Below are 23,820 nucleotides of genomic sequence, written 5' to 3'. Positions count from 1 at the left end.
TGTCACTTCACAGCAAAGGCAGGATTAAAGCTGTAACAGAAGCCCTCGGTTTGTCTGTTGGAATATTGTGGATTTTGTGGTACTTTTTAATGTATAAAAAGAAAATGTGGTTTTACTGTCTGGAGTTGATTAGGTTACTACAGTGTCTAACCTAATTATCTCCCAGTCAGGGGGGAGACATTGTACGTCCTGTATGGGAGTCTTTATACACAATGTGGTTTTCCTGTCTGGAGATAATTAGGTTACCTACAGTGTCTAACCTGATTATCTCCCAGGCAGAGGGGAGACATTGTGTGGGACTGTCCTGGATTGTGTGATTATTTCCATTGGTCTGTGTGGTTGTAACGCAGTTCTCAATCAGTTCCACGGGAGAGGGCCCCTTCCATGGAGACTGGTATATAAGGCCAAGGGTGGCACCAATAAATGTTGTTCTTCTTACCCTCAACTCGCAGCCTCGTCTGGTGTTGTAGGGAACAGCTATATCACTACTAGCTCTTGTAAGAGCTGCACAGCTACTGGAAAACGCAACTTGGCTTGGAAGTCTCTGGAGCAGCTCTACAGCGTCACGCTGACCAGGGGAGAAGGACGTCGCCAACGGTTGATACCGTTACATTTGGTGGCAAGCAGTGGGATGGTTCTCCTTCCCCAGGAGGCGTGCAGGTCGAATGGAAAACCGATATGAGCAGCTAAAAAGGATGACCCTCAAGGATCTACTGGAAAGCCGTGGAGGGAGTGCCAGCAACTGACCTAAGAGGGAGCTGATTGCTGAGTTACAGCAGCTGGATCGGAATTCTGCCATGGCTGAAACCCCTACCCCATCTGGAGACAAAACAGCTCGCATAGTGAGGGAGCGGTTGGCGATCTATGGGCCAAACCCCTCTGAGGAATGTATTGCACAGATTTTTGCCGAGGTAGCAGTGGAAGCTCGAGAACAGAGGGCATATGAGCTGCAACGAATTATTGCCCAACGACCTCCAGAGCCACCCCCAGTCACCCTTACTCCAGCCATCACAGAAAAGCAGAAGGTACCGTTTGCTGAATTTAAACAGTTCCGGGAAGCAGATAGGGAGATCGACAGCTATTTGGCGGACTTTGAAAGGCAGTGCGTGCTTCACCAGGTATCCTCAGAGGAATCGGTTACCATTCTATCCGTCCAGCTATCCGGGAGAGCAGCGGAAGCCTTCTGGGCCATCCCAGAGGACAAGGTAAAACAATACCACCTTGTCAAAGACACCTTACTTAAACTGTATGCCCTAACTCCTGAGGCATACTGGCGGAAATTCCGAGATACCAAAAAACAGGGATGTGACACCCACATGGAATGGGCTAACAAATTGCACCGCACCGCTACCAATTGGATTAATAGATGCCAGGCCGTATCTGCCGAGGAGGTGCTACAACTTTTTCTTTTGGAGCATTTCTTCAATAATCTACAGCAGGACTTAAGCAACTGGGTAAAAGACCGACGTCCCCACACCCTCACAGAAGCGGCACGCCTGGCCGATGAGTATTCGGATTCCAGGCGACTGGACCCAGCGTTATCCCGACCTAGTCCTCGAGCCGATGCCCGGGTCCCCATTGTATCCAGACCCACTCCACGACCGAAGTTTAGGGCCCCTGTTCCGCCCAGCCCCCCTCGTTTTGCTGGTCCTTCCAGGAAAAGTTCAGAGTATTCCAAGGTGAAATGTCACCGATGCCACGAACCAGGACACCTAGTGGCCAATTGCCCTTTTGGCCCTCCCTGACCGGAGTTTAGGGCCCCTGTTCCTCCTGGCCCCCCTCGTTTTGCTGGTCCTTCCAGGAATAGTTCAGAGTATTCCAAGGTGAAATGTCACGGATGCCACAAACCAGGACACCTAGTGGCCAATTGCCCTTTTAGCCCTCCCCGACCTTCCTGGAACAAGTCATCCCTTGTGTCAACCCCTGCTGAATCCCGTACCCCAGCTGTCCACTGCGTGGACACAGACACTCACCCTGAGGAATATCTGGGGGTATTGTACGAGGTCAATCCCATTCATGCTGATTCCGGGGATAATAGACAGCAGCACCGACAAGAGGTCAAACTTGACGGACAGGTCGCCCGAGGATTACGGGACACTGGGGCTACCATTATACTGGTACAAAGGCACTTGGTTCCAGCCCATAAGCGTACGGGCCAACCCGTAGTTGTTCGAGTGGCTGGGGGAGCCGTATTTCGCATGCCTACCGCCCGTGTTCACCTAGATTGGGGAGCCGGATCCGGTGTAGTACAAGTTGGCCTAATGGATATCTTACATGCAGAAGTCCTTCTGGCAACGATTTGGGCCCCCTTACTTCTGCCTACGTTCCCATCTCTACAACAGATGCACGTGACGACCAGGGCCCAAGCTAGAACGGAACGGACCAGTTCACCAGCTCCGGAGACCCAGATGCTTCAATGTTCGGACTGGGGGAAGTTCTGAGCCAGGTGGGAAAAGATGGAGGAGAGCACCCCGTCGCCTACCTTAGTAGAAAGCTTCTTCCCCGTGAGGTAATCTAGGCGGCGGTGGATAAGGAGTGCTTAGCCCTGGTGTGGGCCTTAAAGAAATTGACTCCATATTTATATGGACAGGAGTTCACACTTGTGTGGCTAAACCGTGTTGCAGTGGACAATGGCCGGCTACTCAGATGGAGTCTGACACTCCAACCCTACAACTTTACCATCCAGTACCGGCCCAGAAAACAGAATGGCAACGCCGATGGATTATCCCGGCAGACTGATCTCAACCCCGCATAACTGAGACTGGACAGCCCCAAGTTGCCCTAACAAAGGGGTCAAACCGGGTCTGCCAGTGTGTTCCACTAAGAGGGAGCCATGTAACAGAAGTACTCAGTTTGTCTGTTGGAATTTGTGGATTTTGGGGTACTTTTTAATGTATAAAAAGAAAAAGTGGTTTTACTGTCTGGAGTTGATTAGGTTACTACAGTGTCTAACCTGATTATCTCCCAGTCAGGGGGGAGACATTGTACGTCCTGTATGGGAATCTATACACAATATGGTTTTCCTGTCTGGAGATAATTAGGTTAGCTACAGTGTCTAACCTGATTATCTCCCAGGCAGAGGGGAGACATTGTGTGGAACTGTTCTGGATTGTGTGATTATTTCCATTGGTCTGTGTGGTTGTAACGCAGTTCTTAATCAGTTCCACGGGGGAGGGCCCCTTCCATGGAGACTGGTATATAAGGCCAAGGGTGGCACCAATAAATGTTGTTCTTACCCTCAACTCGCAGCCTCGTCTGGTGTTGTAGGGAACAGCTATATCACTACTAGCTCTTGTAAGAGCTGCACAGCTACTGGAAGTCGCAACTCGGCTTGGAAGTCTCTAGAGCAGCTCTACAGCGCTACGCTGACCAGGGGAGAAGGACGTCGCCAACGGTTGATACCGTTACAAAAGTGCTCACCACAAAGCCTCTATACTTGTACCAGACAGTTGTTAAATACCAAACAAAATCTGGATTCATTGATCATTCACAAGACCACTGCAAACAAAAGCGACAGTGGTTGGTTGTCAATTGCAGGGTATGTAATGGGTACCATGACACCAAACTAACTTCCTCTAAACCTCTGGAAATGGTCTGGGCAGAGACAAGGGTGTGTAATGAAGGTGCCGTCTGTGTCTAAATCATCAACCGCTCTCCCCAGTGATGTTCACAATCAAAATTCAGCATTTTAGGTGGGCCATATTGCGCAATGTGGCTCATCTGAAATGGTGAATCCTACAGAGCTGTGAAGAAGTATCACCTGTGGTTTTTTAGCGTGTTTTCACGAAGACTGGATTATACATTTAACTATGTGCATCCAGCATAATGGTGGAACATTGAACACATCAATTAAAGCCCTTTTGGAAATTTTGACCTTGCTTAACTCTTAAATTGGTAAAGATCAGGTCAAAACTGATACTTCCAGTGTGTTCTGAGTAAATTCTAGCCAAGATTGATATATCACATGATCCCCTTCCCACTGGAAAAACCTGGGCTGAATTCAATATGGCGGATTTCAAAATGGTGGCTGAAAACATTTTCTCCACCAAATAATTCCTTGTTTATACTTTCACACATTGGAAGTTAATGTTCTGCAAATTAAACCAGTTAGAAGGGTATGTACAGACTTTTGCCTCACCCTGTATACATGGGGTGGTTGGATCTGTGCTTTAGGTCTCATGCACACAAATGTATTTTGCAAATATGGATACAGTCTGTGTTGCTTCCGCATTTTTTGCAGACCAATTCACTTCAGTGGGTCTGTAGTCTGCATGTTCTTTTTGTGGAACGAACATGCGGATGCCGAAAGGATCAACTTTGTGCTTTTCGCATCCGTATGTCCATTCTGCATAAAGATATAATATGTCCACAAAATGTAGACTACATTGACTTCAATGGGTCTGCAAAAAAAAAAGCAGATTGCATATGGACCACATGTGTATTTTGCGGATCCGCGGTTTTGCAGATCCCAAAAATGACACGGTCATTATCTCCTACAAAAAATTGTTTAGCTTTTAATTTATTCTGTTTAAAGGGAATATAATCGATATGCAAGTGTATATTTTACGTTATATCAGTGTCCTAAAATATACGCTCAGTATGGTTGACATAGTTGCAAAATTAAGTCTCTTACCAATTAGCGTGAACGGAGAGAACTAAAGATGAGCGAAGTTTTGAAAAATTTGATTCAGCAGCTTCACTGAAGTTAGCCAAGAAATGCAATTAGTTAAGAATTTATTCATCATGAATTGCTATAAATCAGGTATACCCAGGCCACTCTGCCTTAGAGTATGGCCACACGGAGCGGCGTGCCACTTAGCCCACAGCTGCCTTTCATTTAATAATGAAGACCGCACTGTATAGTCGGTCTCCATTGTTAATCACCGCACATCACCTTTAATGCACCATTAACCCCTTAGGGACACATGACGTACCGATACGGCATGTTTCCCGAGTCCTTAAGGACACATGACGTACCGATACATCATGTGTTGTTTCCGATCACCGCCGCCCGCGGGCGGTGATCGGAACAAGGTGCCTGCTCAAATCATTGAGCAGGCACCTCAGCTAAATGCACAGGGGGGTCCCGTGACCCCCCCGTGTCGGTGATCGCCGCAAACCACAGGTCAATTCAGACATGCGGTTTGCAGCTTTTACCTGGTGCGGTGGCGGTGCCAATCGGGTCCCCATGGGGCTGTGGGGGGGACCCGATGGCATGGAAGACAGCGCGATGCCTTCCTGAGGCATCTGCGCTGCCTTCCGGTGAAGAGCCTGTGAGATCCAGCCCCCTGGATCTCACAGGCCCCGGAAGCTGTATGAGTAATACACACAGTATTACTCATACAGCCAATGCATTCCAATACAGAAGTATTGGAATGCATTGTAAAGGAATATACCCCCAAAAGTTCAAGTCCCAAAATGGGACAAAAAAATTAAGTTTAAAAAAAAGTTTTCCCCCCAAAAAAATTTCAAGTAAAAATAAACAAAAACGTCATTTTCCCCAAATAAGGTTAAAAAAAATTGATAAAGAATAGGGGGAAAAAAAGTATACATATTAGATATCGGCGCGTCCGTATCGACCAGCTCTATAAACATATCACATGACCTAACCCCTCAGATGAACACCGTAAAAAATAAAAAAATAAAAACTGTGCTAAATAAACCATTTTTTTGTCACCTTACATCACAAAAAGTACAACAGCAAGCGATCAAAAAGGCGATTGCCGACCAAAATAGTATCAATCTAACCATCACCTCATCCCGCAAAAAATGAGCCCCTACCTGAGACAATCGCCCAAAACATAAAAAAAATATGGCTCAGAATATGGAGACACTAAAACATAATTGTATTTGTTTGAAAAAAGCTGTTATTGTGTAAAACTTAAATAAATAAAAAAAGTATACATATTTGGTATCGCCGCGTTCGTATCGACCGGCTCTATAAAAATATCACATGAGCTAACCTCTCAGATGAACACCGTAAAAAATAAAAAATAAAAACTGTGCTAAATAAACCATTTTTTGTCACCTTACATCACAAAAAGTGTAATAGCAACCGATCAAAAAGTCATATGCACCCCAAAATAGTGCCAATCAAACCGTCATCTCATCCCGCAAAAAATGAGACCCTACCTAAGATAATCACCCAAAAACTGAAAAAACTATGGCTCTCAGAATATGGAGACACTAAAACATGATTTTTTTTTTTGTTTCAATAATTATATTATTGTGTAAAACTTACATAAATAAATAAAAAGCATACATATTAGGTATCGCCGCGTCCGTATCGACCGGCTCTATAAAAAAATATCACATGACCTAACCCCTCAGATGAACACCGTAAAAAATTTAAAATAAAAACTGTGCTAAATAAACAATTTTTTGTCACCTTACATCACAAAAAGTGTAATAGCAAGCGATCAAAAAGTCACACGCACCCCAAAATAGTGCTAATAAAACCGTCATCTCATCCCGCAAAAATCATACCCTACCCAAGGTAATCGCCAAAAAACTGAAAAAATTATGGCTCTCAGACTATGGAAACACTAAAACATGATTTTTTTTGCTTCAAAAATGAAATCATTGTGTAAAGCTTACATAAATAAAAAAAGTATACATATTAGGTATCGCCGCATCCGTGACAACCTGGTCTATAAAAATATCACATGATCTAACCTGTCAGATGAATGTTGTAAATAACAAAAAATAAAAACGGTGCCAAAACAGCTATTTCTTGTTATCTTGCCTCTCAAAAAGTGTAATATAGAGCAACCAAAAATCATATGTACCCTAAACTAGTACCAACAATACTGCCACCCTATCCCGTAGTTTCTAAAATGGGGCCACTTTTTTTGGAGTTTCTACTCTAGGGGTGCATGAGGGGGGCTTCAAATGGGACGTGGTGTCAAAAAAAACAGTCCAGCAAAATCTGCCTTCCAAAAACCGTATGGCATTCCTTTCCTTCTGCGCCCTGACGTGTGCCCGTACAGCTGTTTACGACCACATATGGGGTGTTTCTGTAAACTACAGAATCAGGGCCATAAATATTGAGTTTGGTTTGGCTGTTAACCCTTGTTTTGTAACCGGAAAAAAATTATTAAAATGGAAAATCTGCCAAAAAAGTGAAATTTTTAAATTGTATCTCTATTTTCCATTAATTCTTGTGGAACACCTAAAGGGTTAACGATTTTTGTAAAATCAGTTTTGAATACCTTGAGGGTGTAGTTTCTTAGATGGGGTCGCTTTTATAGAGTTTCTACTCTAGGGGTGCATCAGGGGGGCTTCAAATGGGACATGGTGTCAAAAAAAACAGTCCCGCAAAACCTGCCTTCCAAAAACCGTATGGCATTCCTTTCGTTCTGCGCCCTGCCGTGTGCCTGTACAGTGGTTTACGACCACATATGGGGTGTTTCTGTAAACTACAGAATCAGGGCCATAAATATTGAGTTCGGTTTGGCTGTTAACCCTTGCTTTGTAACTGGAAAAAAATTATTAAAATGGAAAATCTGCCAAAAAAGTGAAATTTTGAAATTTACATTAATTCTTGTGGAACACCTAAAGGGTTAACAAAGTTTGTAAAATCAGTTTTGAATACCTTGAGGGGTGTAGTTTATAGAATGGGGTCATTTTTGGGTGGTTTCTATTATGTAAGCCTCGCAAAAATTGTAAAGGGTTAACAAAGTTTGTAAAATCAGTTTTGAATACCTTGAGGGGTGTAGTTTATAGAATGGGGTCATTTTTGGGTGGTTTCTATTATGTAAGCCTCCCTAAAAATTGGGTTTTTGAAAATTTCAGAAAAATTTCAAGATTTGCTTCTAAACTTCTAAGCCTTGTAACATCCCCAAAAAATAAAATATCATTCCCAAAATGATCCAAACATGAAGTAGACATATGTGGAATGTAAAGTAATAACTATTTTTGGAGGTATTACTATGTATTATAGAAGTAGAGAAATTGAAACTTGGAAATTTGCAATTTTTAAAAAATTTTGGTAAATTTGGTATTTTTTTATAAATAAAAATGAATTTTTTTTTACTTCATTTTACCAATGTCGTGAAGTACAATATGTGACGAAGAAACTATCTCAGAATGGCCTGGATAAGTCAAAGCGTTTTAAAGTTATCAGCACTTAAAGTGACACTGGTCAGATTTGCAAAAAATGGCCTGGTCCTTAAGGTGAAATAGGGCTGAGTCCTTAAGGGGTTAAACAGGGGCTGTTGCTGGTATGGATTTTTTCTGGTTAGGTTGGGGGGACAATATGCATATTATTGCTGTTCTTGCTCTTTTCTTGGTTGGCACGCTGCCCCTGGAATAGTAAAGTCTTCCATCTTTTATATATATATAAAGTTTATGGCTGATGTAGGAATAAGTAAATGTAGTAATAAATAAAACTGACTCCCTGCAGTCTCCCTGCAGTCTCCCTTCTCCGATATTCTTCTATTAATCATTTTCTGCAACATTGTCCCTAGCACATGAGCGCTTGCCACGTCTTTCCCTATGCTCAGCTCACAAGACAATGGCAGAGACTACGTGGGATGAGGGTTTTATAGGGCTGTGACTTCATAGTGGATGGCTATCTGCAGATTGGTTGGCTGCACAGCATTATGGGTCATTTTGTGTTCCCAGGCTTGTCTCCTCTACCCTTAGTTTCACTTTGTAATAAGTGCAGCCGCCATTTTAGGAAAACCTGATTCGTTACCATGAAGCGCAAGTAAATTCGGATTCATTGCGTATCAAAGTTTTCCTAATAAAAAGTTGTTTGGACGGCACTCCTTTAATTTGTTCCGGTGCTCAGCGGTAAATTCAATGGTCATATAATATATATAGAACCGCGGCACTCGTATTAGTAGATAAATTGTAATTCTTTATTATCCATCCAGGAAAATTTATGAATAAACACTGGTCAACGTTTCGGTCTCATCCCAAGACCTTATTCACGACCTTAGTGCAATGGCCTTGGCCAATCAAACCATCCAGCATAACAGACGTCTTTTTGCACTAAGGCCGTGAATAAGGTCTTGGGATGAGACCGAAATGTTGGCCAGTGTTTATTCATTAATTTTCCTGGATGGATAATAAAGAATTACAATTTATCTACTAATACGAGTGTCAAAGTTTTCCTAAACTTCGGACCGAATTCCGCTTTGAATGCTTTTCTACACTCAACACTAGAGATAACATAATGGACTTTTGATATTTTGCTCTCTTCTCAGTGTAGAAATATTAAAATCCCAGTAGATCTAAAGACAGCAATCCAGTTTACAAGAGAAATCTTTCTCTAAGACAGTAGTAAAGTCAGCCATACACATTCAGTTACACATCAGCTTTTCCTCCCGACTTCCCCATACACATGCACACTTGGTTCAGCCAAGCATGCATATGTTCTGCATGCAGAGAGGGGCATATCTCATTTGAGAACAAGGAATTGAAAGAAAGGATTGAACATTGCAAATCCTTCCCCATCAACCAGCTTGGACAAACAAAGGTCGAACACCCAGTTGATGCTACTGTTTGGACATTAGTATAAAGCTTGCACACCCCAGGAAGTTTACAGGAGGAATATTTGAGTCTGGGAAGACCTAAACAAACAGGAGGAATGAACTTTATCACATGGTTAGTACTAATGAGGATATTCATCACAACAAGCTGTCCATCATTTGTGCTAACTAGTGCTACATTTACATAGCCCGACAGAGCAGGCAATTATCGGGAAGGGGCTGCTTCTTCCCGATAATTGCCTGCACTTCAGTGGAGGAAAGAGCAGCATTTACCAGTAGCAATCTCCTCCACTGTATGGTGACAAGCGATGGCTATCGCTCATCCTCATACACATTTATTGTTTCTGGGAGGTTTCAGAGTAACAGCCTGTTGGGGTTCACCTGATCTGGTATAGCTGGATAGCGCCATGCACCGCGAGATCCATTGACTATAATGGGATCCAGTGGGGATTTGGCCAGTTTCTAGCATGGGCACTGAGTTTTGGCTGGACAAAAAACCAGTGCATGCACCGTTTTTTGTCCTGCCGAAATCTGGTGTTCATGCCGAGAACCGTCTGAATCCCCTCTGGATCCCTTTATAGTCAAAGGGCTCCATTTCCCATACATTGGCTATTGCAGTAAAGAATCTAATATTGCATGTTTTTTATTCAGATGAATGGCCATCCTTTTAATATACCGTAAGCTTCAGTCCACCAGAACGAGAGCCTCTCTTACAGAGCAACCCTCCATTCTTGGGGTCCAGAGACAGAGCACCCTTCATGACATTCCTAATAGGGCATATGGACAGTGATTGTGATTCATGAGACACGCCCTGTAAGCATGCGCCATATGACAGCTTCGTGCACCTTGGAAGTTAGAAAAGCAAACTCCTTTCATAGGGTTAAAGGGATTGTGTCATCTCAGACAATGGGGGCATATTGCTAGGATGTCCCACCTCTGGAACCCGCACCTATCTCGTAAACGGAGCCTTGAAAGCCACAGAGGGCACACCGCGCATGGGCGGCCAAAGCTCCCATTCAATTCTATGGAGCCGACTTTCAAGGCTCCATTTACGAGATAGATACGGGTCCCAGAGGTGGTACCTTCACCTATCAGACAATGGGGGCATATTCTAGCAATATGCCCCCGTTTTCTGAGATGACACAACCCCTTTAACATTTGCTTCAATAGAAAGCGCTGTGGGACAGAAAACATCTATAAAATAAGATACAACATGGAGATTTTTTAAATAATAAATAGATATTTTGAATAAATGGTTGAAAAAAGTGCTATAAGATGGGACAGGTCTCTGTTCCTTCCTCTCAGCCAAAACCATCATGATCACTTAAAAGAAAACAAAGGCATTTCCCATTTCAAGATTTCCTTGCGATATGCAAATGACATTAATAAGCCTGTAAAGCAGAAACTACAGGAGGGCCCGCTCTGAATGTATCTATGTGAGAGTGATGGCAGGGAGATAATCAAGACAATTTGTACCAAAGCAAACACTGGCGCTGGCACAGGAAGCTCCCCATACTGTGAAGTGTTTGTCATGCACCAGGGAAGAGCTGTTTTATGCAGATGGAGTCTTGTGTTTATGTACACACATAAATGTCTGATTAGATCTTAGAAGGGATGCTTGGGGCTTATTTTACTGCTTCGCAGACCTGATCCTTCATTATTTCTATCTCCTCTGGGACTGACCTTTCAGTGGACATGGGTGCTTTAGTAACTATTAGCATTCCCTTGCAATAACAATTCTGGAGTATATTTTAATATCACTGTAGAAAGTTAATAATAAATGCACAACCGCGTGTTGTCTGACACTGGTAGCACTGATTGGATACTGTCAGGCTGTGCAGGGAGACCCCCAATTGGTAATGCCCAGCTGTACATAATTAACTTTTAGTAGGAGTTAGGCTACTTTCACACTAGCGTTTTAGTTTTACGGTATTGAGATCCGTCATAGGGGCTCAATACCGGAAAATAAAAACGCTTCAGTTTTGTCCCCAATTATTGTCAATTGAAACTGAACTTGTCAACTGAACTGAACAGAACGGAGTGCTCCAAAATGCCTTCCGTTCCGTTTAGTTTCATTCCCATACCGGAGAGCAAACCGCATCAAGTTGTAGTTTGCTTTCCGTCCTGGGATGCGGAGCAAGACGGATCCGGCATGACCCCCAATGCAAGTCAAAGGGGACGGATCAGTTTTCTCTGACACAATCTGACACAATAGAAAACGGATCCGTTTCCCCATTGACTATCAATGGAGTTCATGAAGGATCCATCTGGTCTATGTTAAAGATAATACAACCGGATCCGTTCATAAGGGATGCAGATGGTTGTATTATCAGTAACGGAAGCGTTTTTGCTGAGCCCTGCCGGATCCAGCAAAAACGCTAGTGTGAAAGTAGCTTCAAGCCGCTTTCACACGTCAGTGTTTGGTCAGTGATTTCCATCAGTGATTGTGAGCTAAAACCAGGTGCGGCTCTAAACACAGAACCGGAGCAGACCTTTCCTTATACCTTATGTCTGTGGAGGCTCCAATCCTGGGTCACAATCATTAACGGAAATCACTGACCAAAACACTGACATGTGAATGAGGTATAGTAAAGGAGTGGCACATTGTTGTTACATGAGTAATGCAGATAGTTACTAAAACACACCCTTTAGGGTGGGTTCACATCACGTTTTTGCCATCTGTTTAATGTACAGTATATGTTGGGGGGGGGGGGGAGATACAAAAAAGCGTAGCACACCATGCTTTTCTATCCTTCAGAGTCCAGTAACAACGGAAACCACTCTATGGCATCAGTCTGAGACATCTATTAATGTACACGTTTTATGTATTTGTTAAACGAACGGCAAAAACGTGATGTGAACCTACCCTTAATGCCAAGGCAACTTTACCTGATTTCATTTTTCGTTCTGCCAAGCGCTAAAAATACTAAAGGTTTAACAGCTGTATATTCTAACTACCCTGGTCCCTGAGTGGTCCATTCATGACTGGTCGCCGTGGGAACTCATTTTTTACATCCGATTATTATCATTTCATATTCAGCCGAATAAATCCCATGCATAAACTAACTACAATAACAGCCAAGTACTCCATCAGTATTGTAATATTCAGAAATCCTCTCATTCTGTGCTCACTTTATCCCCTCTGACTAATATAGCATCTCCATTATAGTTGTACAGCAAACTCCTCACCAAAGTGACAGCCTCTACAACAGTCAGTGGTCCCAGTTCCTAAGGTCCACGACAAGTATCTGACTTTGTTGGAGAAGTGGCCTCCAGATGCTTATTGTCCCCGCAGTGACCTCTAAGGGAGAAATATACATGAAGGCCTGGCTATGTACTACACCAGGCATTAGCAACCTCCGGCACTCCAGCTATGTTGATACTACATCTCCCAGCATACAGACTTGCTTGGCCGTTCTTGGAACTCCCATAGAAGTGAATAGAGCATTCTGGGAGTTGTAGTCTCCCAACAGCTGGAGTGGTGAACGTTGTTGACCTCTGTCCTACATGGATGTAGAGGGTCTGCTACAGGAAGAGCTACTGTTTGTTTGCAGCAAGGAGTGTAATTAGAAAAGGCTGGGCCCCTTAGCAAATTTCGAATGTCTCCCCCTTCCTCAAGTAACTTCCTCGTAACCCAACCCGCAGCTCACTCACATTCACCATAGAACCCCCTCATCCACTCAGTAATACCCTTTTCACAGTAGTTATACCCCTTAGTGCCCCCACACAGTAGATTGCCCTGATAGTGCCCTCACACAGTAGAATGCTCTTTTAGTGCCCCCACACAGTAGTTATGTCCCCCTACCCCACAAAGTAGAATGCCCTGTAAGGTGTCCCCCCACACATAGTAGAAAATCCTTTTAGTGCCCCCACACAGTAGTTATGCCCCCCACTGACCCCACACAGTATAAAGTCCTGTTAGTGCCCCCACACAGTAGTTATGCCCCCCTACTCACTCTACACAGTAGTTATGCTCCCCTACTGCCCCCCCCCCACAGTAGTTATGACCTCCTAGTTCCCCCATGCAGTAGAATTCCCTGTTAGTGCCCCTACACAGTAGTTATGCCCCCTTACTGCCCCCACACAGTAGTTATGTTCCCCTATTCCCCCCATACAGTAGTTATTACCCACCTAGTTCCCCCACAAAGTAGAGTGCCCCCACACAGTGGTTATGCCCCCCTGTCCCCACACAGTATAAAGTCCTGTTAGTGCCCCCACACAATAGGTATGCCCCCCTACTTCCCCTACACAGTAGTTATGCTCCCCTACTGCCCGCCACAGTAGTTATGATCCCCTAGATCCCCCATGCAGTAAAATGACCAGTTAGTGCCCCTATACAGTAGTTATGCCCCCCTACTGCCCCCACACAGTAGTTATGCTCCCCTACTGCCCCCATACAGTAGTTATGACCCCCCTAGTTCCCCCACACAGTAGAGTGCCCCCACACAGTAGTTATGCCCACACATCCATTACAGCGCAGACCACCTTCCACATAGCAGCCGCTAGGGTGATTGTTCTGCCACTGTTAACAGCAGTCCTCATTTTACTCATAGAGGGAGTCCCGTGTCTCTCTGATGTCTATACTCCTTAAAATTATGTATGGACTAGGATAGTCAAGACAGTCAAGAGGCAACAACCCTTATATCACAGGGTCTCCAGTATATACACTGTACTAGAGAATAGGAAGAATAGTTAGTATCTACAGCTTCTGCCAACATCAGCACTTGTAAAACAGCAGGCAATAGTTTTGCAACTTTAAAGGGAATCTGTCACCAGTTTTATACTGTCCTATCTGAGGATAGAGACCCTGAGCAAAACGCTGGGTCATTAACTTGAAATGACCCAGTAATTGTGCTATAAATTGTTGTGAATAGCTCCAGCACAATCCGAGCACTGGAGTCCACTCAATTTACTCCTTACTTCCCGCAGCGGGTAGGAAAAAGCCGTCAAACAGCAGCGGTGGGGAAGAGGGGGAATGCCTGGGAGCTCCTGATTATGAGGACTCCCTAGCGCGTGCAGTGTATTGAGTAGACTCCAGTGCTCAGCCTGCGCTGGAGCTGTTCAGTACAAATTACAACAAAACAACTGGGTCAATTCAAAGAAGGGACTGACTGTTTTCCATGTGGTATCTGTATCCAGGTTATGCTGCCCAGATGCTCAGATAGGGCAGCATAGTACTGGTGACAGATTTCCTTTAATACAGATGTCCAGTTTTGAGTTTAAAATTGTACAGCCAGCCATGAGATAGCTGTTAGCCAAATGCTTGTTTGGCAGACAGCTACCCCAAGCCCTCCAAACACATGTATGCTCAGCTTGGCAATGAATGCATGTGTTACGAATGGGTGAAGTGGGAGACTACCATACACATAACATGGTTGACTAGTGTCACCGAAAATGGTGGGTTTAGCTAACATACATCTAATGTGTATGGCCAGCTTAAAGGGGTTGTCTCATCTGAGATATCAATGCCATATCGCTAGGATATGCCACCAATGTCAGATAGTTGCGAGTCCCACCTCTTGGACCCACACCTATCTCTAGAACAGGGCCCCCAGAGTGAACGAGAATGAGCTGTACAAGGGCAGCCACCCTCCTTTCACATCTTTGGGAGTGCTGAAAATAGCGGAGCACTGGCTTGGCTATTTCCGGCAGTCCCATAGAGGTGAATGAACAGGTGGCCGTGCATGCGCAGTACACAGACCTTTCAGAACTACCATAGAAGTAACTAGAGAGCTTGCCGCTCATGCATGGTGCCCTCTGATTCACTTTAGGGGCCCCATTCTAGAGATAGGTGTGGGTCCCAGAGGTAAGATGTCTCAGAGGACACAACCCCTTTAATTGAGTGTATTTCAGTGTAGTGATGGATACATGGCTGTGTTTAGGTCTGCAACATTGGTCCACAGATATAATTTATTACTGTAAGCCATCTTATAGTCTTATCAGAGGCATGTTCCATGCGTTACATAGCGGCTCTGCTTTATCAGACTGATGCTTTTCAGCTCAAGCCCCTCAATGACTGCTGAGATTTCAATTACAAGATAGATAAAATAATTATAAAATATAAACAACTAAACCACTAGTGAGAAAAAGTGCCTGACAAACATATAGCCCTCATCCACACAGCTGGGTATCCACAAAATATGCATACCTTCCTTGTACACTGCATTTTTCTCCCTCCCATTACTAGAATTTGCTATTCTCATCCCTGATATGGAGCAGAATATCATATGTTCTATAATTTGTGGAACGGACATATACCGTAGATGCGGACAGTGCATAAATAACATCCATATGCTGTCCATTTTTTGGCGGACCCATAGAAATGAATTGGTTGGTATGCAATCCCCAGAAAATGCGAATCAGACACAGATGCAAAATACAGTCATATGCATGAGCCATATGGGAAAATGAGCTACACAGAAGAGGAAGCGTTTAGATTCACTTTAACGTTAAAGAAGCACCAACCCTATTTTAAGGGATTCTGAGATCTGCTTACTGCGGCAATATTATTGCAGCAAATTATGAGCCAATTTCGACATAACCGCCAATCATTTTTATTTCGTAAATCTATAAAGGTCAAAAATTCATTTCATAATATATCCTTATGGAGGTTGGTGCTCACTGACAGAAGACAGAATTATACAGATACCATTTCAGAATGTTGCTCCTGGTAGAGGAGAAGTCTTCATTTATAGGAGTGCAGGCTCTAGTAGGGCTGTTAGACCTTCGCTGTTCATCTGGATCATAGCTTTTAAAGTGCTTGTTAGAGCGCATTACACCTTTGAGTCCAACTAGGTTCTCCCAGCTTTGCTCTGGAGAGCTGAAATCATCCTCAATTTGCAGTATAGTCTATTGGCCATCCTCAACTGTAAAGCTGGAAAAAGCTGATATGAACTGAAGCTACAGTGAGTACTTAAGCAGGTTTTGTTTTGGTGGGTTTCAGAAACCCAGACCCCCAACTGATGAGAACTTCTGATGTCACTCTGTGGCATATAAAAAGTATCAGAAACTGAATTATAAAGTGTTGAACTTTAAGTGTCCTACTCCTTTCGACCTGACAGATTGCACTGTATTTTTCACTGATTTCGTTGTGTATTATGTGCAATTATAGTACACTGTATATTACTATATTACAAAGTCCAGCCACGATCTAGCACATAGAGTAGGAGCTGGTGAACCCCTGCCCACTTGTGTTGGCATTTCTTATGTTAGTTCATGTCATCCTGTAGCAGGAAGAGGTGTCAGTCAGCAGAGGCCATTGAGTTGGTTTCCTTTGCTGACTTGATGGTGCAGCACTAGAAGCATTGTGTCTATAGGTGGGGCTAAGGTGTGTCCATATAATTGTGTGTGAAGAGTAAGGTACATGAGTGATAAAGAGACCTACTATAGCATGAGCAGAGGTCTGGGCCTAGTCATCCACGTAGGAGCACACTGGTGATCTAAGACAGAGGCAAAGAGTAAGGCACATTCATACAACCGCATGGTCACCATGCCCATGCTGTGGACCGCAAATTAACTTCGTGCTGCGGTGCGTACTCATTTACTTGAATGGGTCTGCGATCCGCAAAATACGGCAAAAGATAGGACATGTCCTATCTTTTGCTGTGCAGAGACACAGACCTGAAAGGCCACGGAAGCGCTTCTGTGAGCTTCAGATCCATGCCTCTGCTCCGCAAAAGATAGGCCATGTCTTATCTTTTGCCATTTTTTGCGGATCGCGGACCCATTCAAGTCAATGGGTCTGCATCCACAGCACAGAGTTCACAGAGCCGGTGCCCCCCTGTGTTGTGAACCTACTTTTTGCTGTCACCATGGCCATATAGTTGTTTGAATGAACCCTAAATGAAATCTAAGGAGCATGGAACCTAAGTTTTACCAGTTGCCCCATAAGCTGCCTGTTTGATAAATGACCCCCATAGTGTCTGTGACTAGCCAGTAGAGTCTAGCCCCCATCCTGACAGAATGTACAATAACTGTAGGGCGGTGTGAGCGTAGAATGGCCATTGGAGCTAGTAGCAGAAGAAAAATAAAGCTTTAGGGGGAGATTTATCAAAACTGGTGTAAAGGAAAACTGGCTTAGTTGTCCATAGCTGCCAATCAGATTCCACCTTTCATTTTTCAGAGCTCCTTTGGAAAATGAAAGGTGGAATCTGATTGGTTGCTGATTGGTAGTTTTGATAAATATCCCACTTAATCCTTATATAGATTTTTCAAGGCATTATGAAACACAGACCTTTGGACCTAAAATCTAAGCACCCTCAACTGCTTTTGAATAATGAGCTAGCATCATAACCCTTATGAATACATTTACCCACTAGGTGGGAAATAAGATCCTTCCTTCTAAAAATCCTTTTTATGACGGTATAGTGAAGAAGATCATATTATTTAAAAAAAAATCCAGATTCTTGCAAGGACTCTTTCAGAAATCTTTATGGAACGCTACTAATATGCTCCACATGAGATTGGTAGCAATGCTTTGATGCACTCTGTGTAGCCTTACTGTCTCATTTTATGCCCCATGCCTAATAGAGTGTTTGAGAACCATACGCTGCTTATTCAGCATTGCCACATTGTTAACTTGGATGCTTTGAAATGACTATACAAGCTTTTTGTGTTGCTCAGAAAGCAAGTCTAGCCCGATATGTAAGGGGCCTGTAAATAAAGCAGAGACAAAACAAAGCATTGCCTGTTACTTCCTAATGGGTTCCTGAATGCAGCAGTCTCTGTACCTTAGCCTTATAATAGTAAATTAGGATTTTGTTAGCTTTATTGAAACATGTCACAGCAGTACTTTGTCCACATGCTTCATGCCAGCCTTTCACACTCCCCTTCCATTGCGCAGAACAATTTGCTTGCTATTCATTAATGAATAGTCTTGTGTATATACATATCCCCCACACCCTTGGGCTTGGAAGCTCTAAATCTTATCATGAGAGTACTATGATGCTCAGTGTGTGATACCAAAAGACAACTGTGCACCAGAGGATACATTAAAGGGGTATTAACGGTTATGTCTGTGAAGGATCCATTGTTGGTCCATATGTCCCATGTGTGTGATCCATATTCCACGGGCACTGCTAGGCTGAAAAAGAGATTTCCAGTGCATCTGCTAACAGTAGTCTGTGAAAAACGCTGACAGAACATGGATGCCATCAGTCCTCCGTCAGTGGTTTTTAAAAACCCACAGACTTTAATGTGGGCATCTTTGGTCAGCAAAATGGACCAAGGTTGTTCATTCTTGGAAAACCAATAATGTGTGAATAAGAACATTAAAATCAATAGATCCGTGGAGAACTTGGACAACACATGTTCTTGATTCACTGAAGTGTGAATGAGGTCTTAAATTGTACCTAATCATTTTTAAAAAAATCACAATCGCTGTATTACATGTAGTAAAGCGAAAATTTTATGTATTTTACCTGTTTTAAGGCAGGCTGTTCCTGGTGTGATGTAAAAGCTGTGCTGAGCTTTGAGCTAGTTAGATGTCTCCCTCCTGCTGCCCCCTCTGCCTTTTGTTGTCTCACATAAACTGAACTGCAGCTGCATCCCCCTCCTTTACCATGTCTCTTATTTACTGGTTTACATTTAATGGATTTGTTGGTAACTGAGTTGATATCTAAACTTTTACAAGAACCTGCAGGCAGGAATTGTGGAAATGAAGGCTGCTGGAAGGTGAGGAAGGTACCACATTTCAGCATTGAAGGGTCATTGTGCTCTCAAAGGTTTTGATCGGTGGGGGTCTCAGCGCTTAGACCCCTCCAATTTCTGGAACGAGGAGAGAAGAGTGCTCTTATATCATGCTCTCTCATTGCTGCAGAGGACATAACAAGACGTCTATGGAGCACGTCTCCGGCAGCAAGTAGAGAGAGCACCATATGTGAGAACTTCTCTCTCCTCATTCTACTGATTGGTTGGGGTCCCAGCATTTAGTGATCAAAACGTTTCATATGTTTCTATGACATCAAAAGTTTTATGAAAACTTTAGCGCATTCTTCGGATTTATGCAAGAAACATTGTGACACTTTATTACTATGGACAGGTTGAATTTCAGTTGACTTCTGTAATGGTTTTCCATAAAGGGTAACATTTGTAGCTCCTGTAATTGTGCAGCAAGTAACAGCCAATTGTACTATAGCAATAGATTTACAGATATGTCCATTTCATTTTATAAAAAGTCTGTTTTGGAGACACAAATAAAAGCTACGTACATATTTATGCCGGCATTGATCTCTAAAGCATATTGTTCATGGTTATATTTTTACACTGGTAAGAAAGATGAAGCAGCAAAATGAAGCTCAAAGTAGTAGAAATAAATAGTAGAAATAAATATACCTAGATAAAATCCAAGCACTTTGTTTGCATTGCCTTAAATTGCATCTCCTACAAAGACCATCTGAAGTAAATGAGCAAAATTGAATCTATTTGTCTCCACATAAGAGCATAGCAAAGAAGCTGAGCTTAGTGTACAAGTTTTATCATTTCCTGTTTATGTAGTAATGGGACGTCTTTATAGACAATCTTCCATTTTATACGTCCAGGGTATAAATAAAGATTCTAATGAACTGATGGTTTAGCACAAAGCCATGACTAATAAATGTATGTGGCAGGTGAGGAAGTGAAAAGAATAATTACTGAAAAAGTCTACAGTACACTGCATACTTTGAGCAATGTTTGGTTGGACGTTCTAGGAGATCAAGCTTTTTATTTAACTTCATTTCCATGTCTAGATTACAGGTGCGTAGACCTCCTTAGGAACGTCTGCGTGAGACTAAGGTGGCTTGGGTCCATGAAAGGAAGGATTCAGAGGTCCCATCCTACAACTATAAATTACATGTGCACTGAGCTTGTCATTGGTAAAGGTTTAAGAAATCATAGACAATAGCGGATCCTTGCTGATTCCGATATGGTACAGTCAGTTTTAGATAGATGAACCTCATGGGTCCATTTGGTCAGAGCCTGGTTCTAGATCCTTTAGTACACTGATAGGCTTTTATGACATTGAGCATTATGATGGTCAGACTGTGATTCTGACAAAATCTGGAGTGACCTCACTACTTAATATGCCCTTACACATAAGCATAAAGTGCACAAAACCCGATTTGAATGAGGGATATTTTGACTCTGACCCAAGAGATTATTTCAGGGAAAAAAGGATTGTATGTATTGAATTGCATGCCGATACTATTGTTCCCAAGGGAGTTAACCCACTGAGAGAGGTGTCTGGCAGTGGCTTAAGGTCTTTTTACATGGACCAATGATCAGAGCAATTACTGGGAGGGAGGGTTCCTAGGAACACATGTTGACAATTATTTCCCTGATCACCTGATAAATGAGCAAATGCTCATTCATTGGGTGAAACCATCAATGAGTCGGTCACCTAAATCATTGTTTCTGGGCAAGCAGATCGTGCTCCCTAAATAGTGATCTGCTGCCCAAAAACAATGATTCTCTATGGGGATGAAGGATCATACTAACCCTTGTCTTTATACAGTGGAGGTAATTTATGCATGTAAATGCAGTTATCACCTCCTCTGACAAGCAGGGAGTTATTGGGACCTAGCAGTCTGTTCCTAATAATTGACCGCTGTGTCTTCCCATGTAAAGGGGTCTTTACTCCCCTCTCCCCATTAAGAATATACACTGATCCAAGTGTACGTGTATACGTTGTAGTTGGAAAGATATCTTGAAGATATCTGGACACTTTTATAGTATTCCTCTTTTATAGGAATAGGGATCATTGATACCTATAAATTATTTTTCTGCTGTTCCAGCTGCTGTAGTATTGTCATATGAACTTTTTATGCAGGAATATCTAGTGTATACTTTGAAGAAATACATATTGTACAAATATAAGATCATATACCTGAGAGGTAGTCACTAATACCTGTGGGTTTTCCTGGACAATCACTATGTGGATCTCACAATGTAGGCACATTGCAAGGGCTTTACACAACGCCAGGTTGGAACACGTCTGTAGCCACACCCACTTCCTATGGCACAGAGGCTTCATATGACAGTTGCATAGTTGTAAAAGTACTACCCCAATTCCCAAAAAGTTTTGCTGTGCAGAATTCAATGATTTGCAAATCTCATGGGCACATATTTTATTCACAGTAGAACACAGAACACATATCAAATGTTGAAGTGAGATATTTTACCATTTCATAAAAATAAAAAAACTCATTTAGAACTTAATGGCAGCAACACATCTTAAATAAGTTGTGGCAGAGCCATGTCTACCATTGTATATTGCATCCCTTCTTCTTTTAAGAACAGTCTGTGAACGTCTGGGAGGTGAGGAGACCAATTGCTGGTTTCGGGAGAGGAATGTTGTCTCATTCTTGTCTGATTAACAACCAATACGTTGATGTCAATGGTAGAATATGTGTGTCACTCAAACAGATAACCAATTAATATTACACACATATAGTATAAACTCAATCTTTATTATTTAAAAGAGAACAATTAAATACATAATACAGCAAAAAAAAAAAATGCATATAGTGGTAGCAGTGCGAGAATATACTGCGACAAGTATAAAACCGCCATCCCTCCAACACTAACTCCTATGGTTTGTTTTGCGCAGTCAATGGTAAGATTGCACACCAACAATTAATACAAATATTGTGTAGAGATCACATATAAAAGTATAAATAACGGGCAAATCTAAGACCTTGACCTTATGCCATAATACCTAATCCTACCCATTGCAATGTCATTGCATGTAAGTTAGACATGGAGTCTCCACAGGAATCTCCAAAAACACCACAAGTGTGCTACCATAGATGCAAACATAAACAATGGGCAATGGATAATAATAGGCATAAAGCAAGCAAATACTGACCAGGAGAGGAGAGAGGATGATGGCACCAACCCGATGAGCGTTTCGCCTCGCTTCTTCAGGGGGCGTGTATGAAGCGAGGCGAAACGTGCAACCCCATACCATCAGAGATGCAGGCTTTTGAACTGTGCGCTGATAACAAGCTGGATGGTCCCTCTCCACTTGAGTCCACTGCACACTGCATCTGTGTTGTCCCCAAAAAATGTCACATTTAGATTCATATAACCACAGAACAATTTTCCACTGTGCCTCAGTCAATTTTACATGGGTTTTGGCCCAGAGACAGCAGCTTTTCTGGATCGTTTTGACATATGGCTTTTTCTTTGCATGATACAGGTTTAATTTGCATCTGTGGATTGCATTTGTGAACTGTGTTCACAGACAATGATTTGTGGAACCCTTGCAGTGATTTCCAGTACAGAGTCATGGCTGTTTTTAATGCAGTGCCACCTGAGGGCCTGTAGATCACGCGCATCCAATATTGACAGTGGGCCTAGGCAACAGGGCAGATCTATGAATTTTTTGATGATATTATGTACTGTAGATGGTGGGATATTTAGTATCCATATATCAATATCACAGCAATAGGCATCATTTTATCTCCCATTATTATTGTTCAGAGCTTGCGCTTTTACATTCTTTAAACCGATATTGACTCCTTGTTAAAGGGAGCTAAAGGGACAACCCCTTCCCTTATGTCCTATTAGGGTATATTGGTGCTGAAGATGGTCTTTCCTTGCTAGAGTCTCTCTGTGAGCCAGAGTGGATAGCTGCTGTCAGATTTTCCTCTGATAAAGTCAGAATGGCTGCCTCTTGATACCACATTTCTGTCTGGCTTTCTGTGGATATGATGACAACACCTCTTTCATGTACCTTGACCAGTGAGAAGATGCACACATTTTATGTTTATATTGCATGATAAACCTATAAGTACTTTATTGTTTGTTGTCATCCATTGTACTAAATTTAGCCTTGCATAAAAACGAATTTACTGAAGCCTCTATGTTTCTTTTAATTATAGCTGGCAGATTTAATTGATTGTGTTATTCAGTATCTGTGTAATTGCCCAATTCCATTCTGTCCTATTTACTTTGTAGTATGTATCTAGAATGCTCTAAATATAAATAGATTCCATTGTGGACTGAAATAATGTGTTGATACTCCTATGTGTAACTAGTAACATTTTGACAAGCTGTCCATTTTTTCCCCACAGCACTGCAGCGAGAACGCCCACCACTGTCAATCAGACATGAACATCGTAGGAGCTTGGAAACGAGGATACACTGGAAAAAATGTGATAGTTACTATTCTAGATGATGGCATTGAAAGGAATCATCCTGACCTGATGCAGAATTATGTAAGTTCTTGAAAATGGCTGCAATAAGATTGTAAGAAAAATCTTGTCATGAGCAGTGGTGTTGATGAAGTAGGTTTCTGACCTACCATAATGATGTCTTTATCACATACTACAACTGAGATTAA

The 23,820-nt window shown here is 42.6% G+C and overlaps 1 protein-coding gene across 3 annotated transcripts in view; it reads left to right on the top strand.

Annotated features, from left to right (window-relative positions):
- The window catches only part of PCSK5 (proprotein convertase subtilisin/kexin type 5), a 468,004-nt gene that overhangs the window by 111,118 nt on the left and 333,066 nt on the right, over positions 1-23,820 (top strand). For all 3 annotated transcript variants that reach the window (XM_040417061.1, XM_040417063.1, XM_040417062.1), the window contains exon 4: positions 23,552-23,695. In XM_040417061.1, the coding sequence (XP_040272995.1) occupies positions 23,552-23,695 (144 nt within the window). The remainder of the gene's footprint in view (positions 1-23,551; positions 23,696-23,820) is intronic.

This window comes from Bufo bufo, chromosome 2 (genome assembly GCF_905171765.1).
Source record: "Bufo bufo chromosome 2, aBufBuf1.1, whole genome shotgun sequence".
Taxonomy (NCBI): domain Eukaryota; kingdom Metazoa; phylum Chordata; class Amphibia; order Anura; family Bufonidae; genus Bufo; species Bufo bufo.
This window is presented reverse-complemented; position numbering and strand designations above follow the sequence as displayed.